General features: G+C 48.0%; 10 protein-coding genes across 10 annotated transcripts; 6 read left to right on the top strand and 4 right to left on the bottom strand.

Moving 5' to 3' along the window:
• Positions 1-2,637: 2,637 nt before the first annotated feature.
• DEU56DRAFT_887045 (uncharacterized protein) lies at positions 2,638-4,123 on the top strand (the record flags this gene model as incomplete). Its single annotated transcript, XM_041356216.1, has 7 exons — positions 2,638-2,989; positions 3,046-3,158; positions 3,213-3,368; positions 3,426-3,504; positions 3,568-3,693; positions 3,743-3,933; positions 3,983-4,123. The coding sequence occupies exons 1-7, from the start codon at positions 2,929-2,931 to the stop codon at positions 4,121-4,123; spliced, it is 867 nt and encodes a 288-aa protein (XP_041208771.1). The 5' UTR covers positions 2,638-2,928.
• An 804-nt stretch (positions 4,124-4,927) lies between these two features.
• Positions 4,928-6,452, top strand: DEU56DRAFT_802965 (HotDog domain-containing protein). The gene is made up of 10 exons (XM_041353204.1): positions 4,928-5,052; positions 5,108-5,186; positions 5,245-5,250; positions 5,300-5,350; positions 5,404-5,489; positions 5,540-5,639; positions 5,690-5,760; positions 5,810-5,993; positions 6,045-6,298; positions 6,353-6,452. Exons 1-10 carry the CDS (start codon positions 5,002-5,004, stop codon positions 6,407-6,409), a joined length of 939 nt encoding a protein of 312 aa, XP_041208770.1. The 5' UTR covers positions 4,928-5,001; the 3' UTR covers positions 6,410-6,452.
• Positions 6,453-7,960, bottom strand: DEU56DRAFT_887041 (uncharacterized protein). Its single transcript, XM_041356215.1, has 2 exons — positions 7,226-7,960; positions 6,453-7,176 (listed from the first exon to the last, which is right to left on the bottom strand). The coding sequence occupies exons 1-2, from the start codon at positions 7,924-7,926 to the stop codon at positions 6,582-6,584; spliced, it is 1,296 nt and encodes a 431-aa protein (XP_041208769.1). The 5' UTR covers positions 7,927-7,960; the 3' UTR covers positions 6,453-6,581.
• Positions 7,961-8,055: 95 nt separating this feature from the next.
• On the top strand, positions 8,056-11,346 carry DEU56DRAFT_802959 (glycoside hydrolase family 5 protein). The gene is made up of 14 exons (XM_041353203.1): positions 8,056-8,373; positions 8,423-8,595; positions 8,645-8,772; positions 8,824-8,866; positions 8,917-9,201; positions 9,260-9,422; positions 9,470-9,557; positions 9,615-9,877; positions 9,925-10,035; positions 10,087-10,148; positions 10,201-10,270; positions 10,325-10,476; positions 10,528-10,623; positions 10,670-11,346. Exons 1-14 carry the CDS (start codon positions 8,269-8,271, stop codon positions 11,247-11,249), a joined length of 2,319 nt encoding a protein of 772 aa, XP_041208768.1. The 5' UTR covers positions 8,056-8,268; the 3' UTR covers positions 11,250-11,346.
• A 486-nt stretch (positions 11,347-11,832) lies between these two features.
• On the top strand, positions 11,833-13,904 carry DEU56DRAFT_901335 (GH3 auxin-responsive promoter; the record flags this gene model as incomplete). Its single annotated transcript, XM_041356544.1, has 7 exons — positions 11,833-12,421; positions 12,489-12,730; positions 12,783-12,932; positions 12,985-13,167; positions 13,219-13,364; positions 13,416-13,585; positions 13,633-13,904. 7 exons carry the CDS (start codon positions 11,833-11,835, stop codon positions 13,902-13,904), a joined length of 1,752 nt encoding a protein of 583 aa, XP_041208767.1.
• Positions 13,905-14,563: 659 nt separating this feature from the next.
• Positions 14,564-15,787, top strand: DEU56DRAFT_802953 (uncharacterized protein). Its single transcript, XM_041353202.1, has one exon. It carries the CDS (start codon positions 14,669-14,671, stop codon positions 15,614-15,616), a length of 948 nt encoding a protein of 315 aa, XP_041208766.1. The 5' UTR covers positions 14,564-14,668; the 3' UTR covers positions 15,617-15,787.
• A 254-nt stretch (positions 15,788-16,041) lies between these two features.
• Positions 16,042-17,246, bottom strand: DEU56DRAFT_755936 (uncharacterized protein; the record flags this gene model as incomplete). The annotated part of the gene is made up of 7 exons (XM_041349965.1): positions 16,042-16,182; positions 16,232-16,428; positions 16,479-16,604; positions 16,668-16,746; positions 16,804-16,959; positions 17,017-17,129; positions 17,186-17,246. The coding sequence occupies 7 exons, from the start codon at positions 17,244-17,246 to the stop codon at positions 16,042-16,044; spliced, it is 873 nt and encodes a 290-aa protein (XP_041208765.1).
• Positions 17,247-19,023: 1,777 nt separating this feature from the next.
• DEU56DRAFT_736454 (Alpha/Beta hydrolase protein) lies at positions 19,024-21,227 on the top strand (the record flags this gene model as incomplete). The annotated part of the gene is made up of 15 exons (XM_041348513.1): positions 19,024-19,269; positions 19,320-19,375; positions 19,435-19,481; positions 19,528-19,585; positions 19,637-19,656; positions 19,711-19,855; positions 19,906-20,043; positions 20,093-20,306; positions 20,355-20,549; positions 20,605-20,670; positions 20,723-20,742; positions 20,806-20,821; positions 20,882-21,009; positions 21,067-21,094; positions 21,153-21,227. The coding sequence occupies 15 exons, from the start codon at positions 19,024-19,026 to the stop codon at positions 21,225-21,227; spliced, it is 1,452 nt and encodes a 483-aa protein (XP_041208764.1).
• Positions 21,228-21,524: 297 nt separating this feature from the next.
• Positions 21,525-23,464, bottom strand: DEU56DRAFT_736434 (GWT1-domain-containing protein; the record flags this gene model as incomplete). The annotated part of the gene is made up of 8 exons (XM_041348507.1): positions 21,525-21,671; positions 21,726-21,947; positions 22,019-22,263; positions 22,315-22,419; positions 22,474-22,606; positions 22,661-22,846; positions 22,900-23,319; positions 23,369-23,464. 8 exons carry the CDS (start codon positions 23,462-23,464, stop codon positions 21,525-21,527), a joined length of 1,554 nt encoding a protein of 517 aa, XP_041208763.1.
• Positions 23,465-23,569: 105 nt separating this feature from the next.
• Positions 23,570-25,842, bottom strand: DEU56DRAFT_945456 (amino acid transporter; the record flags this gene model as incomplete). The annotated part of the gene is made up of 11 exons (XM_041359005.1): positions 23,570-23,941; positions 23,990-24,056; positions 24,116-24,201; positions 24,258-24,716; positions 24,777-24,828; positions 24,879-24,913; positions 24,975-25,194; positions 25,250-25,310; positions 25,360-25,424; positions 25,474-25,532; positions 25,594-25,842. 11 exons carry the CDS (start codon positions 25,840-25,842, stop codon positions 23,768-23,770), a joined length of 1,527 nt encoding a protein of 508 aa, XP_041208762.1. The 3' UTR covers positions 23,570-23,767.
• Positions 25,843-27,265: the final 1,423 nt, after the last annotated feature.

Raw genomic sequence — 27,265 nt, 5'->3', positions numbered from 1 at the left:
GTGACGTCAAAAACACTCCACTTGTCTTTAGACCATTGGTTCTCGTTGTCATTCGCAATTCGAGTAGTTCTCTGCATCTATTTAAAAATCTATCCCAGCCTCACCAACACGCACCTCTACCCACCTACGAAGTTACAGGGGAGCGCTGAGTTGTAGTCCCGAGCGTCAGGTTCGTCCCAATATCGCGAATGTGTGGGAAAGAATCACTTTATCTCCCCAGGGGGAAAAGTAACGAGTTGTCGTTATATTAGCAGCATTTCCCACTGAAAGAACATCGTAAACAGGGGCAAGTAAAATAGAAGGTCTGCTGGCAATCTGCTGGCACTGCAACAGTATCTGTTTAAAGAAATTATGATGTCAAGTTCATGTGAATGGACAGAACACATATAAAAGCAAGCCGTCTTCCTACCGTCCTTCTTCAGATTTATTTTCGAGATCTCACATTACATCTCGTAAACAATGCGTCTCTCCTTCGTCCTCGCCATTGTTGCTGCTCTGACGGTGTCTTCGTCTGTCAGTGCTGAAGAATATTGTCCCAATTTTTGCGTCGATGACTCAGATTGCTTGGGCTGCCCGACCTATGAAAAGTGCATCCGCATATACTACCCACTCGTTGTGAGCATGAGTAGTTTTCATCCAGGATTTCACCCAGACTCACTGGCGTGGTAGGGCACTTGGTTCTGGCAGTGTAAGGTTCCGAGCTGAGCTACAGTCAGTCGTATTTCTGCTTTCACAGATGCAGTGTGGCTAATGGCACGATGCGTGAGTAGTTCGTAGCGGAGTCCTTGCTCCCGAGCAAATTTCACCGCTGCTCGACTCGGAGCAATATAGATCTTAAAGTAGTTTCCAGCACTTGAATGCATAACATATGATTGAAGCACTTTCATCTTGTTGTACGCTTGCAGAACAATAAAGCCCCACATGATGGGCAGTTGGATTTATCGCTGTCAGCCGAAAGGATTGCCGGGTTCTAAAACCTAACTTGCAGATGTTATGTTCCCGTGAAATTAGCTTGTGCACTATACATAGGGCGGGAATAAGCGAGGTACTTCGCTCCACGCACGCATTATACAGTGAACGGTGATTCATGTATGGTACTCGACTTTCTGACCTGGCCAGTGTGATCGGTTCGGAATTTGGTATTGCACAGGTGGCCAAGCGAAACAAGTGGGCTATCAATGTGTAGCCAGCTTGAAGCTGGAATCATGAGTATTTGAAGGGAAGAGTGTTGGCAACGTCTTGTCGAGCGGAACGGAAAGCTCCGTTACATCCGTATCTCTGGCAATCTCATATTCGATGATGGACTATAGTGTGCGATCTGTCAGAAAATCCAATAACACAAAGGCTGGCACTTACATCAAGCAGCGCACCGTCGTCATGTCCGAAAGTGTCCACAAACGCGAACCTCAGCGTGAGAGAAGGGTAGACATCATCAATGGGTGGGAAGAACAGATCTGCGTGAAGTTCGTAAATGTGCAGCCTGTGAACGGCGCGCAGATCACTTACCAAAAGCCTCGTCTCCACTTATTCCACGAGGTTTGAGTTTTGTCGATGAATTCCCCATTGCCTGGCATTCGACCGAGCTCGAAGGACGCCCTGATCTCCGGTGTTTATTAAGATGACGGATGTGATGCTCTACAGACGGAAGATCGGTCCTCGGATCACATCCATACAAGAGTTGTCAACAGACTCTACAGAGTCGCGGCATCGCCCCAGCCTATAGTTTCGTCGGACGATAGGGATCTAGTGGTTGATTTCCAGCATCCCCCAAAGTCAACATCGATGGACACGTCGATGCCTGTGGGTATGGGGCCCAGAGGGGACTTGTATATTTATGGCGCTGATGACTGCGGGTGAAGATCATAAAAAAAACTCACTAAGGCCATCAAGTCTTGATCGAGCGGCCTTCCAAGCCAACGATCATGGGGACGGAAATGAAGTTCAGTGGGAAAGTTTAGTACAGTGGGGAAAGTACAGTGCCAGTTGCTCCGCGCACCTTGCCACGTAGGTATCGTGGCTGGGCAGGTATGATAGACGCTGATGCTGATTCGAAGACTGAAATATGATAGAGACAATTGCATGGTCTAGAGGCTCAGACTGTCTAATGAAGTGGACAATGTCATGGTCAGTCAGCGTCGGCGAAAGCTATGGAGCGGTCCCAGAGAAAACCTGCAAGAGGTGCGTTGGAAACTTCCTCTCTAGCAGAATCATGATGGCGGCAAGCTGCGATCAGTGAAAATGTGTTGAAGCTTGTTCGGGGGTTGTGGGGGTCTGTGTGAAAGATGAGTATCATATGTGGGATATAAACAAATGTCGACAGTCGCATATCATGTGAATCCCGAAGTTTTAGAGTAGAGTGTTCGTTTCTAAGTCTAAACAGATACCGCATCGATAAGTTGTGCGAAGGCACGTGGATTTGTTGTCCTAGTAGCTAGTGCCGCGGATAGGTAAAGCATGCACACGAGGGAAAACTTAAAAAACTTGCCTCGAGCTCATCCCTTTCCTCCCGTCTCCTCCTACTTTTACAGTATATGAGCTAGGGTCACAGCATAGGAGAGAGGCAGTTGATCGACTTCACTTGACTTCACTTGAAGTTTGGTTCGGCCAGTTTAAACTTTACGTGACCTTGTTCGATTCCTTAGTTACGTAAGACATCCTACTCGAGTGCACGTGACAACTGGTTTCCAGGTTGGTACCCGCTGTCTCCTTCAGAATAGGCTGTGGCTAAAATCTCGTTTCTGCTGTGACAGCGTGTCGGACCTGTGCAAAATGTCCTGCTTTTTTGATATCTTGTTAGCAAGCTGAGTGGCCGAAGGCACTTAAAGGGAGGGACGTAACTCGACTCGCCCAGAAACTTCATTAACCGATCTAGTCATCACTGTCCGCTAGTGAATCTAGTTCAACACATTACCGATTATAATCACACACATGGGCATACCTTTGGACAAAGCCTCTCTCTTAGCTTTGTTTCTTGAGACGTTGTTTTATGGTGCGTTACCAACCGATGGAAGAGGTTATGGTGTCAGATTTCACTGTCTCAAACAGGCGTGTTCTTCACTCTGTATTGCTTAACACTGTTCATCCTACTCAAGAAAGATGGCATTAACCGGCAACTCCTTATCCCAGTCGCAACCGTGCTGCTCTGTCTTGCAACAGCTGTCAGTGTACTACTCATTTCTTTTGGCAAAATCTCTCAACACGATTGCTCTTAGCATCTCATCGTCGATTTTGTTCGAATTTTGGAAGCATTCATATTCAATGTGGATGTGATTAGTGCAAATGCCTACTATTCCAATCTTGCTGCTCCATTGGAACTCGCAAAAACTGCACTTTACGTTACGCAAACCGTTCTCGCTGATTGTGTCCTTGTGAGTTTCTCCGTTTGGCACGTTGTTCTCCCGTATCAGTAATTAATAGGGCAGTAGGTTTGGCGATGCTATGTACTTCACAACAAAAGCCTCTTAGTTGCCATTCCTGGTTTAATCGTGCTGTCCGCAAATGCGGGTGAGCATCTTGAAGGGTATCGTTCGACTATCGTGTTCAGTTTTATCTCATGACGTTTTGCAGTGATTGGGTACTGTATCATTGGGTCCCTTGCTCAGGCCAGCAATTCGTCCACCGTTTTTACCACTGGCCGTTCATTCATCACGACATTCTTTACATTGACCATGGTTGTCAGTGTTACCTGTACTGGTACGTCTATTCCGTTATTGATGTGCGGGCTCTGACAACACTGTGGTAGGTTTGATTGCCTGGCGCCTTTATCGCACTCGCCGTTTTATGGCAAACGGATTTGTTACGTATCTACCGATTTTGATTGTCATTGTGGAAAGTGGCGCTTTATATGCGACGGGCGTCCTTTCAATTCTTTTGACATACTTGTCTGGATCCAATGGTCAATACGCCGTGCTGGATGCCGTCTCTCCTCTCATGGTGAGTTTACTTGCCTTGATCGCACGCTGTCTACATAACGTTTCTTAAGGGAATCGTATTCTGCCTCACCATCCTGCAAGTACACTTCCAAGTAGGTGGCAACACCCGCATTGCATGGCCCCTAGAACCAAGGGCCGTTTTCAGCGGCTCTTCAGAGACTGAGGTATGCGGGACGTGGCCTCCGAAATGAACCCGATGACTGTGCGCATCGCAAGGATATGGAGATCGTTCATACCGACACGATAGACGGAACAGAAAACCAATTGTTTGTCGGTGACTCTCATTGTACATTTACATTAGACTATCTTCTGCTTCCCCACAACTGGATTTGCGTCTTTTTGATTGTCAAAAAGATCTAAGCACATTCAGTACTATGCTTCAAGGGCAGATTCAGGTTGATGCGCTTCTGCTTGGAAAGCGCGGTCAATGGCCACCCGGATACGCTCAGGAAATCCTTGAGTAGGGATGCGGATGAAGTTCAGATGAGAGGAGGGGTGAAGGTCAGGGCATGCTGCGCGTGTGTTGTCAACAGTGGTTGGTCCCGGATTCTGTGACTGAGCGCTGAGACTAACCACGGCGCGAGAACTATAGAAAAGTCACAGTCAATGATGAGAAAAGCCCGTGGCACAGAAACAGAGCTAGCTGGAGCAGCTACCATGCGATTCCGATCGGAGCGCCTTTTGATACTCACCTGAAGAGTTTGTTTTGTGATGGATGTACATTGAGTGAAGTTGAGAGACCCCTGAATGGCGCCCAAGTCACGTGCGGGTGGTTGAACAACTCGAGGGCAGCTCGGTGATGCATTGATGCAGTTTGAGTTCTGCGTCACGAACTACTTATCTTAAGAGGTGGTCGATACCTGCATGCAATCGTATGGTGGGCTAATCTTGAAAGGACTCGCGAGTCTGACGAGCTCGAGCTCGTAACCGGTTAACCACGTGGTGACATCATCCATCATGCCAGCACAGCAATGTTCCGGGATTCCCATAGCCGGAGAGTTTCAGGCTGAACTTTCAAGTTCACAATAGATAAATCTCACCGAGAGCATCAACCCTGTAACACACCATCATGAGCTACGACCTTGGAAAAGCTGTTGGTTTCAAGCCCAAAGATCAACCAGTGCGTTTCAGTGTCAGTGCAGTACGAGTTCGAGTCTTCACTTTCTCATATGTAGGTTTCGTGGACCCGTAAAGACATTATCACGTATGCTCTTGGGGTAGGTGCGAAACACGATGAGCTGTCTTTGGTATATGGTGAGAAAATTCGTATCACAGCCCGCCTCATACTAGCATATTAACCCGACTTTCGTAGAGCTTGGTAGCGTTGTTCTGGCATGCTTACGTTCAGCCATTGACGTATTCTGCAGACAAGTCATGGGGACCGCTACCGACATACCCTGTAGTGCTTGGACTGAAAGGTAGGTTCCATTAGATATCCAAACAGCTGGACTGAAGGCGTTCATATTGATAGGTGATGACCCGGATGTCACCTTGTTCGCAGCCAAAACGAGTAACGAGCCTCTTCCGGGTCTTCCGAAGCTGAACTACGGCAGGGTGGTAAGTTGCTCGCAAACTAGGCTATTCAATCCGTGTTCACAAGTCTGCAGGTCCACGCAACGCAAAGCATTGAAATCCTGAAAGACCTTCCAGTGGCCAGCGGATCCGGCTGGAAGCTCTCTCGAAGAGTTGTTGGTGTACACGAGAATAGTGCGTCAATGCAATTCACAGACACTTCTCCTGGCTAACAAAACTTCCAGAGTCTGGAATCATTATCGATAATGAAGCCACATTGCTCGACCCTCATGGGGCTCCTTATGCGAAGCTCTACGTGAGGCGCTTCGCGAGCTGTCTTGCTTCTATGCTGACAAAAGTCGTAGACCTCAGCCTTTTACCTTGGTTCAAAGGCCAACGGAGACAAGTTCTCTAAAGCTATTGCAGCTGCACCTCAGGCGAAGCCTATCCCCAAGGACCGAAAGCCGGATTGGGTTGTCCGGGACAAGACAACACTAGAGCAGGCCCTGATTTACAGGCTGAGTGGTGATTACAACCCTCTGCACATCGGTAAGTTCTTTGTATATATAATGGGTCATCACAAACTGAACTGGCTATCAGACCCGGAAATTGGCAAATCGATGGGCTTTGGTGGTGTGATTTTGCATGGGCTGTCAAGTTATGGGTTCGCTGCAAGGGGTTTGATTCAGGCGATAGCGAATGGGAACAGTCGTGCCCTAACGGTCTTTGGCGCGAGGTTCACGTCGCCTGTCAAGCCTGGCGATGAGCTCGAGACTTCAGCATGGGAAGTCGGACCTGGTCCAAACGGCACCTCAGAAATCACATTCATCACGAAGAACTTGACATCTGGCAAAGTGAGTCACTTTGCCATACTTTTTCTCGAGTATTGTTTTGAACAGTTTGCGCAGGTTGCATTGGGCAACGGTGTTGCCTTTATCAAGAAAGCGGAAAAGAGCAAATTGTAGTCGAGAGTTGCTTTGTGTTATGTTGGGGAAATATGTATTGATAATAAATCTTGCTTGTCTAAATCTTTGTTTACCTCTATCTTTACATATGTTCGGGACTGCATCTGCAACACCGCCGTTATCAGGCTGTCGTGTTGTTGTCATGTTAAATTCCACAGCGACCCAATGACTCCTATAAAGAGCCCTTATCAAGCTTCGTCCTCAACACCCTCCCCCTATCTAAAATGGCATCAGCTTCGAGATAACAACCCTTCAACCACCGATTAGTCTCGCCATATGCGTCCGCACCGGAGCCATCGTCAATGAATGAAGTGCGTGCGTGTAGAACCCGTCGATTATCAAACAAGACGGCATCGCCTTCGCGCAGAGTATAATCTAGGATATTCAGAGGTTCGTCAAGCAGAGCGGCGTAGCGTCCCAGGGCGCCATAAAATGTGGGAGGAGTCGAATCTAACAGCAGAGGAGCTTGGAAAGGCGGGGAGTAATTTATGTGCTTTATTTCTGGCATGCTGGGTGCAGATGTATCAGAATTTAATGCTGCGGGCAGTGAAGCGAGTTCGATGGTGGGGTGTTCGTGATGAAGGTGATGTCCATCATTGATGTAATGGAATGGAACAGGTGTGGTAGCCAGAATATCAAAGTCCACTGGATGGGTCTTGCGCAACGTCTCTGCAGCGAAGAGACCATCAACGAAACGCGAAGTACCACCTACGACGCGATTGCGCAGGCAGTGGAGAATTTGATATCGAGGAGGGTGCTGGAAGTATCTGTCGAACAATTAGAGCCTCATCGAAACAGGATACTAAAACTACATACAGGAGATCCATATGCATACCTAAGTCGAGATTAGTATATGCGATATTTTTGCTGTTACGGATGTTCTTGACATCCCACAGCTCCCCGTAGAAGGTCTCGCGTAGTTCGCCGAAGATATTGGCAAGTTTGCGTAACTCGCATGTCTCGTTTGTGTGCTCAGTGTTTGGGACACCTGTGAGGAAGAGTAGTCCATAACGGGTAAGCTGTGTTATGGCAGAGAGAAGGAGGGCAGGCTTCTTGATGGCTTCGTAGGTCATGTAAAGGTCAGGTACTTGGGAGATAGTCGATACATCCCAAGACATCGGTCGCACATCTTTGTGAAAAGATGACAGTCGTGGAGCCGATGAGTAGCGTTCCAAGAAAGAATGCTCGTAGAATGATTTGTGATTATCTGCCCACTCAACGTGTATGCCACTGTCCTGGAAAGTTACACCATGGGGAACAGGACGAATGTCAGCGGGAATATCCGATGTTCTGCGAAGCTTCTGAGATGTAGATGGATGCACGCAGGCTGCGCATTGGCACGCATCTCGCAGCCATCTATGAGGAAAAGAAGCGTCGAGGGCAGGAACTATCAGCTGAGAATCGGTTGTCTGAGCTCTAGCTTCTGTAGATATATGACGGAAAGAAGGAATGATCTGTCTGGTCAACCCTGGAGTCAGGAACTGATGCACACGTAGACCGCAATTTACCAAATTCATCTTGGTGCCAGTGCGGACCGTGCGGTAATAACAGGGACAGCTGAGGGCCGCTTCAAGTTGTTTGGATCTAAAGCCTTTGCCAAACAACCGCCTTCCTTTTTTGTCATACTATAAACAAACTTCGGTTAAACCAACTTAGCCTATCACTCAACTTCACGTAGTAACCACTTCCATTCCGCTGCGAAGTTCAACGCAGACAGATTTCCCTAGATTCTATCATTCCTAGTCATCCCATAAGGACATTCTTTTTGATTCCGTTGCTTTTGTGGCGTATACCATAGCAATACTTCAACCAGTCGTTTCTAGCCCGACACCAACCAGATACCCGCGTCACAGTCACCGATGCTCAGCCCATCAGGTTCCGAAAACTCCTTTGTCTTTCTTGAAGGAAGTCCGAAGCCAACGCCGTCGCCATCCTATACACAGCCAGATCCCCTTTTAGACAAGGTTTGCGCTCAGTACAAGATTAATGTCTAATGCTGACCGTGGTATTCAGATCCATCCCTCTCTGCTGCCTTCATACATACCTGGCTCGACCCGTGCATACGCACATGATTGGTCTAGAACTGGAACCGGAGGAGAAATAAAGCCTAACGGGCGGCATTTTGTCGATGCCTATGGACGCGTCTGCAGTTTACGAGGCGTCAACGTGTCTGGCTGCAACAAAGCGTAGGATTTGGGCTTACACACATAAATAATAATGCTGAATGTCTTGCAGCCCAATGAACCATGATCATGGTACATTTCCTGGTGAACACGAGGTCGTTACCTTTGTTGGCCGTCCATTTCCACTGGAGGAAGCACCTGAGCATTTTGCTCGCCTTAGAAGATGGGGCTTAACTTTCAGTATGTCTTCGCATGGTCTTATACCCTTTCGGTCTGATAACGTTTTGCTAGTTCGCTTTCTCGTGACTTGGGAGGCTGTCGAACATGCAGGACTGTACGCATTGAAATCATCTTTCGATTACATCACTAATCCAATACTTATAGTGGCATATACGACAAGGAGTACCTGACATACGTTCGCAAGCTTCTCTTATTGCTGCCCTCGTTCGGGCTTAGTGCGTTCGTCGTCGTTCACCAAGACGTCTGGTCCAGGTACTCTGGTGGTTCTGGCGCGCCAGCATGGACTCTCGAGGCCGTTGGGTTTGACCTACATGCGCTCGAAGAGTCTGGCGCTGCATGGCTGCTAGGGGTCAAAGGTGGTGGTCACGTTGAAGCGGAACGTGGTATTTGGCCTTGCGGATACCAAAAGTTGGCCGCCGCGACCATGGCGTATGTTCGGATTTATTTATTGCTGCCATCACTTTGACATTAGATTTTACTCGTCCAGCACTTGCTTCTGGGCTGGTGATACCTTTGCACCCAAGTTGAAGATTCTCATGCCGGATGGTCAGACAAAACCAGTCCAGCAATACCTTCAGGATGCATTCTTGGATATGTATGCTACAGTCGTACAGGCTCTGGATGGTTTAGATGGTGTCGTTGGATTTGAGGCAAGCTTTAAGCAATTCCTGACTTTTATAGTGCTGATCTGAAACAGGTTATGAATGAGCCCCATAGAGGATACATAGACTTAGCTTCGTTGCATAAGTTTGACTATAATACAGATCTGCATCTTTCGCATGTCCGTGCGTGCACTTCAATTACATTCATCGTCTGAGACGCTAATGAAAGGTCATGCACAGCATCTGCTTTCGAATCTTTCATGCTTGGTTCCGGATACCCCACTCTCGTTGCCCACTGGACGCGTTCGTTCCCTGTGCCTACTCGTCTCACTTCTCGGAGCGTTCTGAATTCCGCCAATCGGAAGGTCTGGCGCCCCGATGGTCCAACACAAGGCATGTGTGTATGGGAGATGCACGGCGTCTGGGGGTGGGATAAGAGTAAGAACGAGGGTGTCGTTCTCCGCGAAAATTACTTTGTCAAGGACCCCCTAACTGGTCGTAAGGTACGTGTATGCGACTGAACACCAAGTGGATGCTCACACACTTGAAGGTTGATTGGTACACCGATTTTTATTACCCGTTCCTCAAACGATGGACAGATCGTGCCCGGAAGGCGATGTCGAACGATAAAATGTTCTTTGTAGAGCCAATCCCTAACGAGGCATGTTGCGCTACATACCTCCTCTCATGTTTACTGACACAACTTTTGCAGTTTTGCCCACCATCTTGGACAGCAGAAAATCAGCTTCCTAACATGGTGTTTGCCCCACATTGGTTAGTGAACTGTTGTCCCAAGAGCATACATGTTGCTTACCTCTGTTTATAGGTACGACCTTAATGCACTATTCAATAAGGCATTTGGGGATTTCACAGTGAACGTGCAAGGCTTATCTAGGGTATTATCCTTGGGAATAAAGATGTGGTTTTTGGATGCTTATATCGTTTTCTAGGGAATGTTCCCGCTGAAAGCCTTATATTGGGGTCAAAAAGGCGCACGAGAAAACTTCTCACTGCAGATCCAGAATGTCGTGGATAATGGCCACAAAGTACTGGGCGGGAAGCCTATTCTGATCGGAGAGTGCGGTATACCCATGGATATGAAGTAAGCTTGACCATGACACTAGTATCTATGCCTAACGATGAGCGATCACAGTCAAAAGGAGGCATTCGAGAGCGACAACTGGCATTGGCAGGAAAGGATGATGGACGCCATGATGACAGGTCTTGAGAGATCCTTGGTTGGATTTACGTGCGTGCTATGCTTCTTGCGTAACCGACCACTGATATGATTTCAGGTTGTGGAACTACAACCCCGACAATGATGACATCCGAGGTGATGACTGGAACGGGGAAAATTTCTCGTGGTTCAGTCGAAGACGCGGATTACCTCGGTCACTGCTCGATTTGGACCAATTCTCGTTCACGCTAGACAACGGTGGCCGTATCTTGCCGTCTATCGTCCGGCCATACGCAGCAAAGACCGCTGGTATACCCACCCGATTCGAGTACGAGATGAACACAGGCGCGTTCATTTTCGAGTGGAGGTCGCCCGAGTCCAAGGACAATATCGTTCTTACTGCTCGAGAGACTGAAATTTTCGTACCGTCCCTTATCACCTACGGAAGGAAGCTAGTGGTTTCAGGCCTCAGTGCCGGCGATAAGTATACTTATGATGAAGTCCGACAGACACTTTTCATCGTTCCTCAAGATGGTAGTTCGGGTAGAATGCACAAGATAGTCGTTTCAGTGGATCCACCCCTTCGCCCTCTTTTCGAGGTCAATACCTTTTGGGGTGACTTTGGAGAGACTATCTTGGTTGGACTAGCAGTATTTGTGGTTTTATTCGCGATCTTTAAGTACCACTTTTATATATGATGTTGGGGTCACTTGGACCAGTGCTAGCCACGTCCTGATCTGTCCCATTAATCTTATTGTCCAATCCGATAATTACGAGCGGCAGTCGTCCGGTTCACTGGTATCTTTTCCCGATCATTCAGGGTCTAAAGAACGCCAAAGCACTGTGTCGCTTGGGCCTGGTGTCGGGGAGCTCGAGCGACATGGTCGATTTCCATTTTGGTCATCACCTTCACAGTTGAAGTTCACACACAGCGGAGCGCTCGGTAAATTGATTGAAATTGATTTCCATTATTTAAAATTCACCTGCACGTATTTACCTCTGCAACTTCGATGAATCATGATGGGTGGGGGAGGTATTATTCGACCCTCTGCCACGGTCACCGTGGAAATGAGGGTGACGAATGCAATGATAATCGAATAAGTACCATGAAATGGTAAAATGTGGCAGCTTGATGTTGATACCAATGATGGAGAAGGAATGAGTTGATGCAACTCGTACACGTATCATGAGATTGCATGCACAAGCAATAGCTGGGACAAACGCAAATAGTATAAGAATCAGCGCTCGGCAGATGAATCCGGGTGAACGTGAAAAACAGACATGTCATCTTCTCTCCTCTCTCCACCCCTCGAGCTCCAATCACTAACTCCTGAGTTGTCGTCCCAGCTTAAAGAGCGTTATGACAAGTCTCTTTTCGAGATCATCAGCACGAACTGGAAGTGCAAGTTCTGCCAAACCACTGACGAGCTGAGTAGTTTCCGAAACGCTGTCGAAACGCTCGACGAAGATGAACAGGGTTTTGTGCGGAGCTTTCGAGAGTTGGTCCCACTTACCGTATACGATACTTATCAACCATTCGTGGCTCGGTTCTTTGATTCGCCCTGCCAAGAATCCGAGGTCGTTGACCTCCTCGCACCTGGTCTCCCTGCCTTTATTGCAGCCTCTAGTGCGACCTCGGGCAAGGCACCCAAGTATTTCGCGAAGTATAAAGCACCAAAATATGTGCCATCAACCGCTCAAACTCAGAGTCTATACACCTATCACATAATGTACAGGGAGGTCTTGAATGTCTTCCGCGGGGATCAAGACATCGTTCGAAAACTTATCGTCACCACGGCGAGGAGTGGGTTGTTGAGGATGCATATGGGATGGGAGCCGGAACAAGACGAAGACAGAATGTCACTTAGGAGTGAGTATCCATCGGAAATTCCAAAATAATGATCAGTGAAAGTGGACGCTAAAGTTCGTGATTGTAGTCCCAGGGGAAACTGCTCCGCATGCATTAAAATTCGTCTCACATCATCCTTCATTTCTTCTCTTGCACGCGCTTTTCGCGCTGGCCGATCGTAGTATGGACACAATTCGGGTCCTTTTCTGCACAACATTGCTCGATCTATTTATGTACATCAACCGTGATTGGGTCAGCCTTGTGGACGCCATCGAAAGAGGAACCATACCTGAACTTGAACATATCGAGCACGTCCGGGACCACCTGCAGGTAAGCGCGAGTTTTGACACCCTAGTGACTGCATACCTAATTAGATGCGTAGCGGCACTTGGATGCGGATCCTGTCCGCGCCGCCGAGCTTCGTGCCGTCGGACCACCTTCCAATACCACTGGATGGGCAAAATATGTCTGGCCAAATCTAAAAGTGGCATTCAGCAGCGCAAGCGGCCCCTTCTCGATTGCTGTTCCAAAGGTCGGTTGACTTCTGTGTTTATTCTCAGATAATGCTCACCGGTAATTAACAGGTAAAGGATATTCTTGGGCCTGATGTGGTACTCCACACACCAGCATTGGGTGGGAGTGAATGCTTCGCTGGCGCCGCTTATCAGTTCGGAGACCTCAATCGATTCAAAATGTCGTTGGATGACGCATACATCGAGTACCTGGACGTGGCCTCAGAGGAGGTCTCCAGCAACATACGCGCGGCGGTACGTCATTATTGTCGAGTTGCATTGGGCGGTAGGCCTGATTCGCGGTAGTGGGAGATTGAACCAGGAAAACACTACGAGCTTGTCCTAACCACTTGCAACGGATTCTGGCGCTATCGTCTTGCTGATGTGATTGAGTTGCTGGGCTTCGCTCCAGACGATGGTTCTCCCATAGTGAAATTTGTTGAACGGCGGGAGTAGGTCACGAATTGTCTTCTAGTGCCAGTTGAGCTCATCGAATATCACAGTGCTGTGATAAAATTCGATGGTGCATTTGTAACGGAAGCTCAGCTGCTCCAATCAGTATATTCTGCAACCCAAGACACGATCGGACAAGTGATTGAGTTCACTTGCTTCAAAGACGTTCGCAAACTTCCCGTAACCGTCGGATTCTTTGTGGAACTGGCTCAGGAGCCAGGTAAGCCCCCCTTCTCACATCGCTTTGGAGTTTCTCTCCAACTGCAGGTCTGCCAGGCACCTCCGAAACCCGCCACCAAGCGAAGCAGCGGCTGCTTGATGCCCTCTCAAGTGCGAACGAGAATATCGGACAGGCCTATCGTGCCGGGCTGTTCGGTATGCCCACGATACGTGTGGTCAAGCCTGGAACATTCATGGAATTTAGGAAACGGAAGGGCGACGCGTCTGCGATGGGCACGTCTCAAACGAAAGCGCCTCTTGTGATGACTGAAATCGCAGCTCAGGAGTGGATGATGGATAGAGTAGAATTGGAAATCTAGACACTGGAGTAGGCTTGGAAATTATTGATGTAGTTCTTGATTAATGAAGGCACCAACAACAAGCACATCTGAAGTATGATGGGTAGGTGGTCGCGGGATGTTAGATGCGCTGCGAGAGGGCGAGAGGGTGTGGGTGACGAAATTGAAGGTGTCACGAAAGAACCAAAGTTGTCACGTTCAAAACGGCACAGGGGGCAATGGGGGGGTACGGGCTTGAGGATGGAGAAGGAGTAAAAATCGGTGCAGGCTATATTTGGCACCCGATATCGATTGGGGGGCGGGGTCAGGAATTGCGCGACTATGTGTGACAATTCTGATAAGCCATGTTTAGTTGTGCATTGACGTGGGAGGCGATATTGTGATAGAGATATAAGGAGCATTCCTTCAATCCCACCATCTCCATTCTGATTAAGTACTAGCGAATTATCGCATTCGCAAAGTTATCTCCGATGATGGAACCAAAGGTAGACCTTGCGTCGATCTCGCTCTTCCGCGCGACGCCTGCGCAGATTGAGGAGACACGCCGCCGAAGATGGCCGCACTTGGGTGGTGCCCTGAGTCTTGCGGAGTATATCACGCGAGATGAAGAGATGGATGTTCTAGAGCACGCAAAGGAAGGGAAGATGATCACTTGGTAAGCATGCCATTTCCCCAACATAAGGGAGCTAATAGGAGAGGAAGGGTACTAGCGCCACGGGAGGACCCCGGAACACTCGATTTCATGTGTGCTTGTAGAACGTAAGCGACTCAAGTACCCTCGATGGATGAGGAGATGTTTGACGTGCATCTACGGGGACAGATACAAGCGCGCAAGCCTCGTTGCTTACCCTCCTTCCTCCCCTTCTGAGCCTAACTCGGTGCACGAAATAACCTCGTACGGTGTCGCTGCAGTCTTCACCCCACCCTCAAAACGCGGGCGCGGCTACGCAGGGCACATGATGCGCCTTCTGCATTGGGTTACTGCCTCGCGTGCTAATCTTCCTAAATTCCCAGAGGCATGGGGCACACCACCGGAAGAGGTGGCAGATGCTGGCGGAGGACTGTTCTCGGTGCTGTGGAGTGATGTTGGGGATGAATTCTACCGTTCGGCGGGCCCTGGAGGTGAAGGAGGGGGATGGGAGAAACGGGGAGCGGTTTCGACTGTATGGGAGGTGGGCACGGAGGAGGGGGATGATGAGGGATGGACGTGGCTGACACAGGAGCAGCTGAAGGTGCTTTGGGACCATGATGCTGGGGTAATTCAAAGGGAGTTAGAGAACATGCTGGTGAAAAACGGGTTGTACGGGGTGGAGCGCCCAGCGGCACTCGTGACGTGCTTGCCAACAAATGGTGTCGCAGCGTTCCAAATCCCACGGGCGACGTACGGCTCGAATTTTTCTATGGCAGGCGGATTCTGGGGTGTACAATCCTCGAGTGACCCAGACACATATGCAAGCTGGAGCGTTGAAATGCAGCCTCCCCCACCAGCACTAATCGTCACGCGGCTCTCTGCCAGTGAAGAGATGTTTCCCGGGCTGATCGCAAAGATTAAGCAGGCAGCTAGACGAAGCGGAATTCGGAAAGTGGAGGTGTGGAATTTGCGAGTGGGATTGAGGGACGTTGCGGAGAAGGCGGGTGGACGAACCTTCATACGAAGCGAACATTTGCCACAAATTGTGTGGTATGGACCTGGCACGACAGAGAACGTGGAATGGGTATATAACGAAAAGTGAGTGCTCCTGCTACCAAAAAAATGGCGCACGCGGGCTTAAAAGTTTCCAATAGGTTTTGCTGGTGTTGATGGCATATTGGGCATCGACTCGTGCGGTGATGCTCCTCAAGAGGAGAGAACTCTCGAGTCCTTGACAATATTTATTGTAGCCAAACTTGAGCCAGACACAAACTAGACATCTTTCAAGTTGACAACTTGATTCCATAGCTGTGGCGTCTGTGGCGCACGTGACTCGAATTATTTCCGTTTCGCTATCGTACATCTCAACATTGTGAAATAAATAAAACCACGCAACTCCAGTTGTGGGAAATCAGAAGGCTGTTCAATCTACAAAAAGAGCCACCGGAAACCGTTGGTTTTCCTTTCCGCCCATCGTGCCAGCTTGAACGATCAGCGTCTCCTTCGTGATGCACACAGTCATCGGCTTCATACTGCAGAACACGTCTCGCACATCTCACTCTCGAGAGAGCCGGTGAGAATGTCCATTTGTTCAGGGGGCTGTGCAATTTGGGAGTTGCCACCTACTTGGAAGTGTACTTGCAGGATGATGAGGCAGAATACGATTCCCTTAAGAAATATTATGAAGACAGCGTGCGTCCAAGACAAGTAAACTCACCATGATAGGAGAGACGGCGTCCAGCACGGCGTATTGACCATTGGATCCAATCAAGTATGTCAGAAGAATCGAAAGGACGCCCGTCGCATATAAAGCGCCACTTTCCACAATGACGATCAAAATCGGTAGATACGCAACGTATCCGAGTCGGTTTGACATAAAACGGCGAAAGCGATAGATGCGCCAGGCAATCAAAGCTACCGAGTTTGTCGTCAGAGCCTGCACATCAGTTATGGAATAGACGTACTAGTGCAGGTAACGCTGATCACCATAGTCAATGTGAAGAATGTGGTGATGAATGGATGGCCAGTGGTAAAAACGGTGGACGAATTGTTGGCTTGCGAAAGGGACCAAATGATACAGTACCCGGTCACTGCAAAACGTCATGAGATAACACTGAACACGATAGTTGAACGATACCCTTCAAGACGCTCACCCGCATTTGTGGACAGCACGATTAAACCAGGAATGGCAACGAAGAGGCTTTTGTTGTGAAGTACATAGCATCGCCAAACCTACTGCCCTGTTAATTACTGATACGGGAGAACAACATGCTAAATGGAGAAACTCACAAGGACACAATCAGCGAGAACGGTTTGCGTAACGTAAAGTGCAGTTTTTGCGTATTCCAATGGCGAAGCCAGGTTGGAATAGTAGGAATTTGCACTAATCATATCCATTTTGAATACGAATGCCTCCAAAACTCGGACAAAATCAACGATGAGATGCTGACAGAAATCGTGTTGAGCTAATCTGCCAGAAGGCTTGACAAGTAGTACACTTACGGCGGTTGCAATACAGAGCAGCACGGTTGCGACTGGGATAAGGAGTTGTCGGTTAATGCCGTTTTTCTTGAGTAGGATGAATAGTGTTAAACAGTACAGAGTGAAAAATACGCCTATTCGAGGCCGTGAGATTCGACACCCTAACCTCTTCCACCAGTTGGTAACGCACCATAAAACAAAGTCTCGAGAAACAAAGCTAAAAGTGAAGCTTTGTCCAAAGGTATGCCCATGGTAATGTGTTGAACGGATTCAGACGGTGATAACCGGTCAATAAATTTGCTGGGTGAGTCCCTCCCTTTAAGTACTTTCGGCCACTCACCTTGTGAGCGGTATGCTAGAGGAACATGAACGTTTCGTAGTTCGACGCTACGTCAGTGACTGGTCCGCAGAACTAATCCTTGACGCATCTGACGGGTGTCCGTGCTACGATGCATCCAAGGAATACTGGTACCAAGGCGACTTCATATCACAGCGCGTTCAGTTAATGTATCACAAAATTCCAATGGCGTTGTAGGCCACATTGCGATGCATGCTGGATCGACGAATTTCAGTGATGAGATGGAGTTGAGATGGAGCAGGATGGAGTGGTCTCAGACTAGTCTTCATAACAGACCTATTAATATACATACATGACAGCCGATTAGAACAGGAAGATCAGAGTACCTTATGAGCTTTCAGGTGACCACCGTCCACCGCGGTCCGCACTGTACGTGTTGAAATAGGTTTAAATGTGAGGGATAAATATAAGTCAGCGCTACTAACATGAATTGGGAAACCGGATGGACTGGCATGCCGTCTTCTCCCTACGACCCACTCCCAGGAGTTGTTGTCCAAGCTCAACTTGAAAGACCGCAATGACAAGTCGTTCATCAGCACGAACTGGAAGTGCAAGTTCTACCAAACCGTCGACGAGTTGAGTATTTTCCGACACGCTATCGAAACGCTCTTTAACCGAAGCGAGTTGACGGAAAGGGTGTATGACAAAGAGTAAGTGCTTCTGCAACAAAAAAACTGATGGCGCACATGTGCTCATAACATGGAAGCAGTCCGGACGCACTCCGTGACGGCGTGGGCTTGGCTGGCAAGTTCTGTAGACAGTTTCGGACTCCGAGGGCCCGGGATTTGACGATTTTGAGAGCACCGTACAAGATGAGAACAAGAAAGAATATTGTTGGTGTAGATTTTCATGGGCCCGGGTAACAGTGCATGCGTGTCAAGCATCTTTTCCATCATCACAGTGGGGAGCACACATGTGGGATTTGGGCTCGGCTGTTTGTTGACGATCACGCGGGCACCGTGACTGTTGAACGTTGAACATGAACGGTCGCCGTGATGCGGCTGGGCGGCCCCCGCATCTCTAATGATTTCAGCATTTGGTGAGAGCGTTTGCCAATTAAGGCCAGCAGTTGTAAAGACCTGGTAAGATATGCCCGTGACTCCTGCTACCACGGATACTCGAGTGTAGTCATCTCGGAGTTGGCGCGGCAGGGCGAAGCGAGGAGTTTGAAATTTAGCAGGTGCCGCTCGTGCCGGTGGTAATCTTCCGTATGCAGTGCAACGGCACGACTGCCAAATTTCGAACTCCTCGCTTCGCCTGCCAAATCACTCCGAGTTCGACCAGTCCGAGTTCTGAAGATCTGACTACTAGTACGTTAACAATTTCTCACCAGTCTCAAATTCACGATGATAATCAAACTGGTTATGAGTCTACTGGTGAGTGCCCTTTGCTGATATAGAGTAGCCGCTGGTCGATGGCCGGTGGTTAAGCACCTATTTCTAGCACGCACGCTTATCAGTTGTGGAACGAAGCAATCTAAAACAGTTAAGACAGCGTGCTCATGCTAAAGCGCTAACGTACGGCATCAGAATTGCGCTAGAACATGAATCCATATCTCGTTTTCCTGCCATGTGGGCATTTGCCTTCCCATTGCTTGGTCTTCTATAAGTGCCGAGCTCGTTGGTCGTGGAGACTTTGAATCTCCCTTACGACGTGCACTAGTATTCGGAATGTTTCTCAGAATGCTCGTCCGAGCTAGCGTTGCGCTATTAGCTGGAGTATCCGTAACTCACGCCGTCTCTGCTCAAGTTGTCGAGGACAGTCTCAGTACTTCAGAAGCAGGGCACATCGAGATTCAATCCACCGTTCACAATGCAACTGGGATTCGCTATGTCAAGAACTCAGGAATCTGTGAAACAACCCCAAATGTTACCCAGATTTCTGGTTACATTGACGTTGGAACAAACATGTCCATGGTATGTCTGTGCACTATGTTCTAGATGTTTGAAATTGACTTAAAACACAGTGGTTTTGGTTCTTTGAGTCTAGAAACTCACCAGAAACAGCCCCATTCACTCTATGGTAGGTTGCCGGGAAGCTGGGTACCTGAGTTGAGTCGCACCTCTGACCTGCCTTCGCAGGTTGAATGGCGGCCCTGGATGTTCGTCTATGATCGGATTGTTCCAAGGTTGATTGGTTTGATCGCCTTTCAATCTGCTTCTGATTTTCCACAGAGAACGGGCCATGCTTAGTGAATGCCGACCTTAATTCGACCACTCTTAACCCCTACAGGTGTGTTAGGATTTTCGGTTTCAAACGCTAATCTGACACGGGTCCCTACAGCTGGAATGGTCTCAGCAACAGTATGTAGCACGTAGCTCTCCAATTTCGTTGCAAGACCTAACTTCCTCACCCAGTGATATACATTGACCAGCCTATCGGGACCGGATTTTCTTACGGTACTGACACGGTAAACAGCACGGAAGCCGCTGCGCCTTTTGTATGGACTGCATTCCAGGTTTTGTTTGAAAGCCAGCTATTTGCGAAGTATGCCAGTCGAGAGTCAGTTGCTTAACTCGGCTATCGTGGACGATTGCTTATATCAATTTCAGGTTCATCTTTGCCACAGAAAGCTATGGTGGTCACTATGGTCCCAGTTTTGTGACCTACTTCGAAGAGCAAAATGCCTTAATCGCTAGTGGGGCAATCGATGCTATTCCAGTTGTTGTCAGCGCTCTGATGATCAACAAGTAAGTCTTTTCATGACTTGCTACAACCCCGTTGAATGAGCATTCGCAGTGGCTGGTATGATCCCCTGATTCAGAACATCGCGTACCTAACCTTTGCGACCTATGCCCCTGGCTATGGACAACTCCAGCCAGACGACGTACTCAAGAACATTTCGGATTTCGTCTACGGTCCCGATGGTTGCGTAGCGCAAGAGAATGCTTGTTACGCTGCTGGAACTTCCACTCACTCAAACAAGATTTGTCGGGATGCCGATAATTACTGCGTGAGTAACATATCAGTGCTATATCTACAGACAACCTGACTCGTTCAGATCGACAATGTCTTCATCCCTGCTGTGGGCGACCTCGACAGCTATGATTTACGTCAAAATTCATCTGCTTTATTCCCCCCTGAATACTACATGTATTATTTGCGGCAGAAGGATGTCGTGAAGAAGATCGGTGCTCAGGTCAGATACGAAGAATGCCCAGATGCACCCTATGAACTGTTTGCGAAGACAGGCGACGTATGTTTTTATTTAACTCCTTTCCTCGAGTGTTGAATGTAGATTATTGTTAAAGGATGCTAGAACATGGCTACCCCAGCTATCGGCTCTGGCCGACTCTGGGATGAAGATTTTGATTTGGGTGCGTTCTTAGTGACTACTTTATTGTCTGATAATTTACCAGGGAAGAATAGGCTGGAGATGCTGACATTAAGTCCGTTTTCCTGCTGCGATGACATCTCGCATGATATTGACGTTTCTCGTTGACTTTAAAAAGTTGCAACTGGCTTGGGGTAGGCTGTCACATATCTCATCGCCAACAATGAACGACGCTGAATTATCCTGGTTAACAGGGTCATGCGTCAGTCCTAGCAATGGATTGGTATGGCAATGAGACGCTCCATAATACCCCATTCACCAATATGACAATCAACGGCGCGCCTGTTGCGGCCGTGCAGAATGTCGACAACTTCACCTTTGCGTAAGTGTTTTGTCTGTTTGTTTCTTGTTTTCAAGATATCATTATTTTGCCTTTCAGACGGGTGTATGGTGCTGGACACGAAGTGGTCAGTTGACTCTCCTAAGGATGATGAGATCCACTAATTCCAATCGTCTTGTTGTTAGCCTGCCTTCCAGCCCCAAGCAGCTTTGGAGATTTTCTCGCAGATTATTAAGAAGGAGCAACTTCACTCCGTCTAAAGAGTGACTTTGGGTGCATGCATCGTTGATTTGGTTAGAGGTTTTTTTGGCTTATCTTCGCAGTGGGCAAACTATCGAGACCTTGGGTGATGCGGAACCAAACTTGTTAACGTATTATGTAACAAACCGTTTTACAAACCTTGGTCGCACTACAGTAAAAGCTTTCGGCTGGAGTTATTATGGAAACAATGGAAAAAATTATCCAGATTCCAAATGTCTCGCGATGGCATCAGCTGGTAGAGGCTCAACTGTAAGGACAGTTCTTGAGTGTGGTATGTGAGATATTTTGAGACGACCTCACATCTTCCATAACCGTTTCCTTCTACAAAGCCATGCAAAAACACACATGCCTAAAGAGTACGCACACAATATACCCATCGCTTTCATGTTACCGACGAACATAGTCTGGATATTGAGATTGATCAAACCAGTGGCCACATTTGACTTGGTATAGATGTCAGGACGCCAAACGAGGGTGATTGAATTCGCAAGACGAACCAGCAAGAACAAGATGAATGCATTCTTGTTGATAGCCTCCAACAGCGCAGGCGCGCTGCTTGTCGACCCTTTTTCCTCGATGAGGAGCCGTTTGCCTGAAGGATCAGTTGGATCTCGTATCTTTGACGTTCTGGTGGGAAAGAACACCATGTCGAGTAGAATGTAGCCAAGGATGAAAGATGTGTTATAAGCTGCAACCCAAAGAACATATGAGATGTTTGCCTAGGAACCATCTCAACACATGAGACTCTGACAGGAATTTTTGTACGCGGGGCAGAACAAGCGGGACGAACCATTCTTCTCGAAACTTCTAATCCTAGCCTCACAAAGGCTAGAAGCATCCACCATACTACTGAATACGACAGCAACTCAATGACGATCTTTGCGTTCTGTCTTGGTGCTGAAGGATCAAGTTTGCTTGGTCGGTGAGAGGACGGTCCGTCGAGTAACTGCTGCTGCTGCTTCCGGAAAAACGAAGGGGAGGGAGGAAGCATGACAGTTCCTAAAGAAAGCCCGAGAATATGGATTGAAACATAGCCTGGTGGAGAAGGATTAGGAGCGCACAACTTACAAGAGTAACAAACTATACCCAACAAGGAGAGCAAGCCTTCTTTGTTCGCATAAATGATGTTGCTCCGCGGGGCGTTGAGTATAAAGTCCTTCATTCCTCCAGATGACAGTGCGAATTGGTGCACTATTGAAAAGGCATCCATTCCAAGTGTCTTATGAAAAACGGACTGTCACTTACAAACTCCAATCCAAAGACCCAGCAGACCGACGGGGATATGCAAGATGATAGGATGCAACAAAACCTCAATGATAGGCAAAAGAGCAAGTGTGACGAAGAAATTCCAGTGTACCCCGTACTCTGTCACATGTTCCTGTTGTAGCTGTTAAGCGATGTACGTGGCATAGAACCTTTGCTAAGACCCTACAGGATATTCAGTGCCCTTCACGAGCACGACGCGAAGAATGCCTAACACAATGATGGGTATCATCTTACGGGAAACGGACTTCAGTTTTGGAACAATCGGAGCCTGGAGGTAGGTTATATCTTTGATAATTGGAATCGCAGACACTACGCCTTGAGAGAATACAAAAGAGCCAACGCCGATGTCCATCTATGAATCAAGTTGTGTGAACGTTGAAGAATAATGATTTGTTCTACACGCACCAAAGAAATACCAAATGTCTCACACTTTGCTAGAACACGGGGGAACACTTGAAAATCGACAGCGAGTATGGACAGGATTGTCATTAACATCATGTGAGCGCGGTAGGTGGTCAGAGCAGGTAAGGGTCTGAGGGACGGAGACGAGTGCGTCTGCGGAGTCTCTGCTCGACTTCTTGCATTTGGAGACGCTAGTTCATCCCGACTTTCAGCCGGCAAAGGCGTGCCTCTTTCAAGAGGGGGAAGAAGGAGCAATACAAGCATCGGTACGAGTAGTAGGAGAGACAGTGCGCCAGGAGCTTCCGCGAATAAGGTCATAGACAACAGCAGAGGCATAGCAAGTATTACAAACTCTGCCAAGAAATATGCGGACCCAAATGCTTGAACGCGCGAACGTAGTGCTGAATGAAGGGCGATCGAGGACTGAAGATGGTCAGCTTAATGAAATCGAAGGACGCGTAGGGATACACACCAATGCAACGCCGCTTATCATGTTTATATGGAAAACTGTCGAACCGGTCATTCCAGAAACGAAAGCCTCCTTCGAAGCCTTGTAGTCATTGCTCATCGTGATCTGCGAGAATATAGTCAGTTGCTGATTGTGGTCTGCAACACCATGCAATGCGTCGGACTACAGCAGGGTATAGGTGTCGCCGAGTAGGGTCCCAGATATCAGGCCTCAGGAACAAGAGAAGAGCAATGTGGTACTAAGTTACTAACAGTGTGTACGAGTTACTAGTAGTACAGTACATAACCTCACGTGACATTCTGCGTGACGATGGAAGCTATATATAATAGACGCGCTAACGACGCAAGAGGCAAAACATTTGCCTTCTTATCTGTCCAATGCCCTTGGACTCTCGTCTTAGCGCTACAATGTGACTGTTTTAACAAGACCTTTAAAGCTATGCCTTCCCCACCAAAACCAGTTGATTGTGATCGCGACCAGAAGACCGCCCACAGCCACAATCGCGTAGTTCATATTGAGGACGTCCACCGGGTATGCCGTAGGCAGGATGAATAAAACACAGACGAAAATAGTGAACTGCATGGATAATGAGTTATATAAATTACAAATGAGGAATTTGCTTACCAGAAAACTGGCAAAGTTCACCGACCATGACCATTTTCCGAGGCGAAAAGGTCCAAAGTCTTGGATGCTAAATTCAAGAAGAAAAAGTTAATAGTGACTCGGATGGCATCATTGTAAATAACGAACGAGTCAGGCCAGAACACACGAATAATGATGGGTTGCAAGTAGCTCAACATCACCGATATTGCTGCTGAGGATAAGATGGCGTTGAACTGTGAAAGCACAAATGATGTCAGAACAAAGAATCACAGTATTCGAGTCGACTGACTGCAATCGCAGACCCGATGTAAGCGCATGATATGATGCATCCTATCAAGACGCTGGTCCATACACCCCAGTATGGCGCTTGGAAGCGGTTCAAGGTCATAAATTGTTTTTTCAACGGGAACGCATTATCTCTTGCGAGTGCATAGAACAGTCTCGAACTTGCGGTAAATGTCGTGATCGCAGCCATCACTTGAGAAACCATTATCACAGTCAGACACAGTTGTGTCAATTGGGGCCCGACTGCATCGTAGAAGAGTTGAGCAATAGGGATGGCAAACGTGGTGGCCTGAACGGAAGCGATATCCTGAACTGCGAAAAGAAGTGCAAGCAAGTACACGAGACCAATCAACCAAGAGCCTGCAATGCTGCCAACTACACCGAGCGGAGCCAAGATTTCTGCTCGTACAGCTTCTTCCGCTACTTGAGCTGCTGTCTCGCACCCCTCGAGCGTGTATACAGCCTAGAGTAAGGTCGCGCTGTCAGTCATATTGTACAACATGTGTTCAGAGCCTATCCTCACCTGAAGAAACCCAAGAAGCACGACAAAGCCGCTGGATTGCCAGCCAGTGAAGCTAGTGGGCCTGTCAATGGCTCTTTCATTCGCAAAGTGAGAAAAGCTTACTTTTGAACATTCGTGAATACGAAGCCGGCAGAGTTCTGTCAGACATAATCAGATTACGCGTAAAGGAAACTGGCTTGCGGATTAACGGAACTTTACCTTCATGGGTGCTTTCACAAGCAGGGTAGTAACTAAAACAACAGTGCCTCCGAGCGTCCACCAAACAAAGAACGTGCTCATACGTCCAATAGCCTTCGTTCCGATAGTATTAACGATGCCAGAAAATATGTTGACGGCCCATGCGATCGCAGCGATTTCTAATCTCGTTAGAGGTCTTCCTTGTCCAACCTCTGCCATGGACGAAAGGTATAGAGCGGCGCTAAATGGCAAATCATAGGTTCTTGTTCGATAACTTGGATGCAAATACAACTTACCTCAAATTAGCGGAAACACCAGTAAATACCATGGCCATGGAATAAAGCCAGCCAGTAAAGACTAATAATTCATCAAGGCACATGCGCAGAGGGTGGACATTGAGACTTACAACCAAGGACGGGCACATCTGGTTTCATTTTGCAAACCCAGAAGTAGAGTCCTCCCATTGTTGGACTACGCGACAACCTAAGACGCAAGCTCTGATAGGGCATTGCTTACTTACTATGCACTGCAAATTTCTGCAAAACTGAACGCGATCAAAAGCATAAAGAAACTGCAAATCTAGATAGAACAGCAATTGTTGTCATATACATATGCATGGAGATTGAAGCGTCAAGCTCACATTCCATCCCCAGAACAGACCCAGCGGGCCTCCAGAGAACAACCCTGTCTGAAGGGCACTGCTCATTCCATTTAGAATACCGATAGAACAGAACGATATACCAAGCACTCCAAAGAGAGACATCTCGCGGCGAAATTTAGGTCTATACCCCAGGTCCAGAAGGCGTTGGTCGGATACGGAAACATTGTGCGCCTCTTCCTTGGTGACGGCCTCTCCCTCACTGGAGGATGGACTTTCTGACTTGGCCATAGTGGATGTGAAACACACTGATAGTTGTGATTAGGGATAAGCAGCGTTATATGGAATGAGAGCAAACAGAGATAAGGTGAGAGCTCAGTTCCAGATTCAGGTCTTTACTCAAGTCAAGAAGGCGTTGGTGGGAGAGCCGACGTTCTTCTGCCTTGGCGCCGCTGACCTCTCCCTTCGCGGAGTAAGTACATTGAAGCTTGACTGTGGCGGACGTGACCCACACTGACAGTCAATATTAGAATACATAAACAAGTGACAGGTCTGGCTCACTGTGAGAGAAAGTAGATATGATAAGACGAGCGGTCTTTGATTTTGGGCAGTAGACACCACAATATGCTTTTGAATAAGCAAATGCGAAAGTGCTCGAACGTACCTTAAAATGAACGACGGAACACCGACCAAACGATAACGCGTACATTGGTGCGTAAGCAGAGACGCGTCACCTGACTATTTATCATAAAACCACTAAGAATTCTTGCGGTTAAGGTGAATCGGCGAGGGTAGTGACACCACGACAAACCTCTGTGAATTTCCATCTTTATACGAATGAATGAATGAGTCAGAATGACTTCGAGCATGCGAGACAGGACATGGTCCAAGGCAAAAGTTTGGGCACAAATGAGGAGTCTAAGGGTAGCCAAGGGAGGCAAACTGGGCCTGGCCAAAAGTCTAATACTTCTTTTAAGTTTTGAGACTCTTTGAGAGCAGCGATGGGCGCGATATCAGGCATGCCTGATGACCTCCTGATCAACATTACTCGACAAAATAAAGAATGTAAAGTTCACCTTCTGATTCCATTGCAACGGAACAGCCCGAGTCACTTCACGACGTCCCTGGCTTCGATGCGAGATCCGGCATGATCCACAATGCCGCACACAGGCCTTTTTCAAGGACCAGTGCCAGGATCCGATCACATGATGCGATGTAATCTGATGGAGTCAAAGTTTAATACACGGATTGAGCAAGTTGAAGACAGACAGGTAGCTGTTGTGTCGAAAGTAGGTGGTCGCCGTTATGCTGCAAGTCGATAACCTCTTCCTTACACTCCAACCAAGCTAGGCAGAAGTTGATTTACAAGAGCTGGAGCAGGCTGGCAGCACTAGAAGAACGTCACGGTGATCAAAAGGGAAGATGCCAAGGTCACAGCGGAGTCACTGGGTATCCGAGTGACTGGCTCAACCGCAGGAGAGAACACGAAACAAACTTTGCCCAGCTCCCAGTGTGGTACGCGGCAGAACATCATGTCTGATATACCGCAACACCGTGTTTTGCATTTCTGAGTCAACTTCGCCGAAATTTAATCACGTTCAACATTTGAACATAATAATAACCCTCGTTGTCTCCAGCACTGCAGGCATGTGGACCCAGACGTGCTAACCTCCAAGACTCCCTTGACCAGTGGTGATCATCAAATGAAAGAAGG

Source organism: Suillus clintonianus (genome assembly GCF_016758775.1).
Source record: "Suillus clintonianus strain FC179 chromosome Unknown DEU56scaffold_33, whole genome shotgun sequence".
Classification (NCBI taxonomy): Eukaryota; Fungi; Basidiomycota; class Agaricomycetes; order Boletales; family Suillaceae; genus Suillus; species Suillus clintonianus.
The sequence above is the reverse complement of the archived record's forward strand: the minus strand, read 5'-3'. Positions and strand labels throughout refer to the sequence as shown.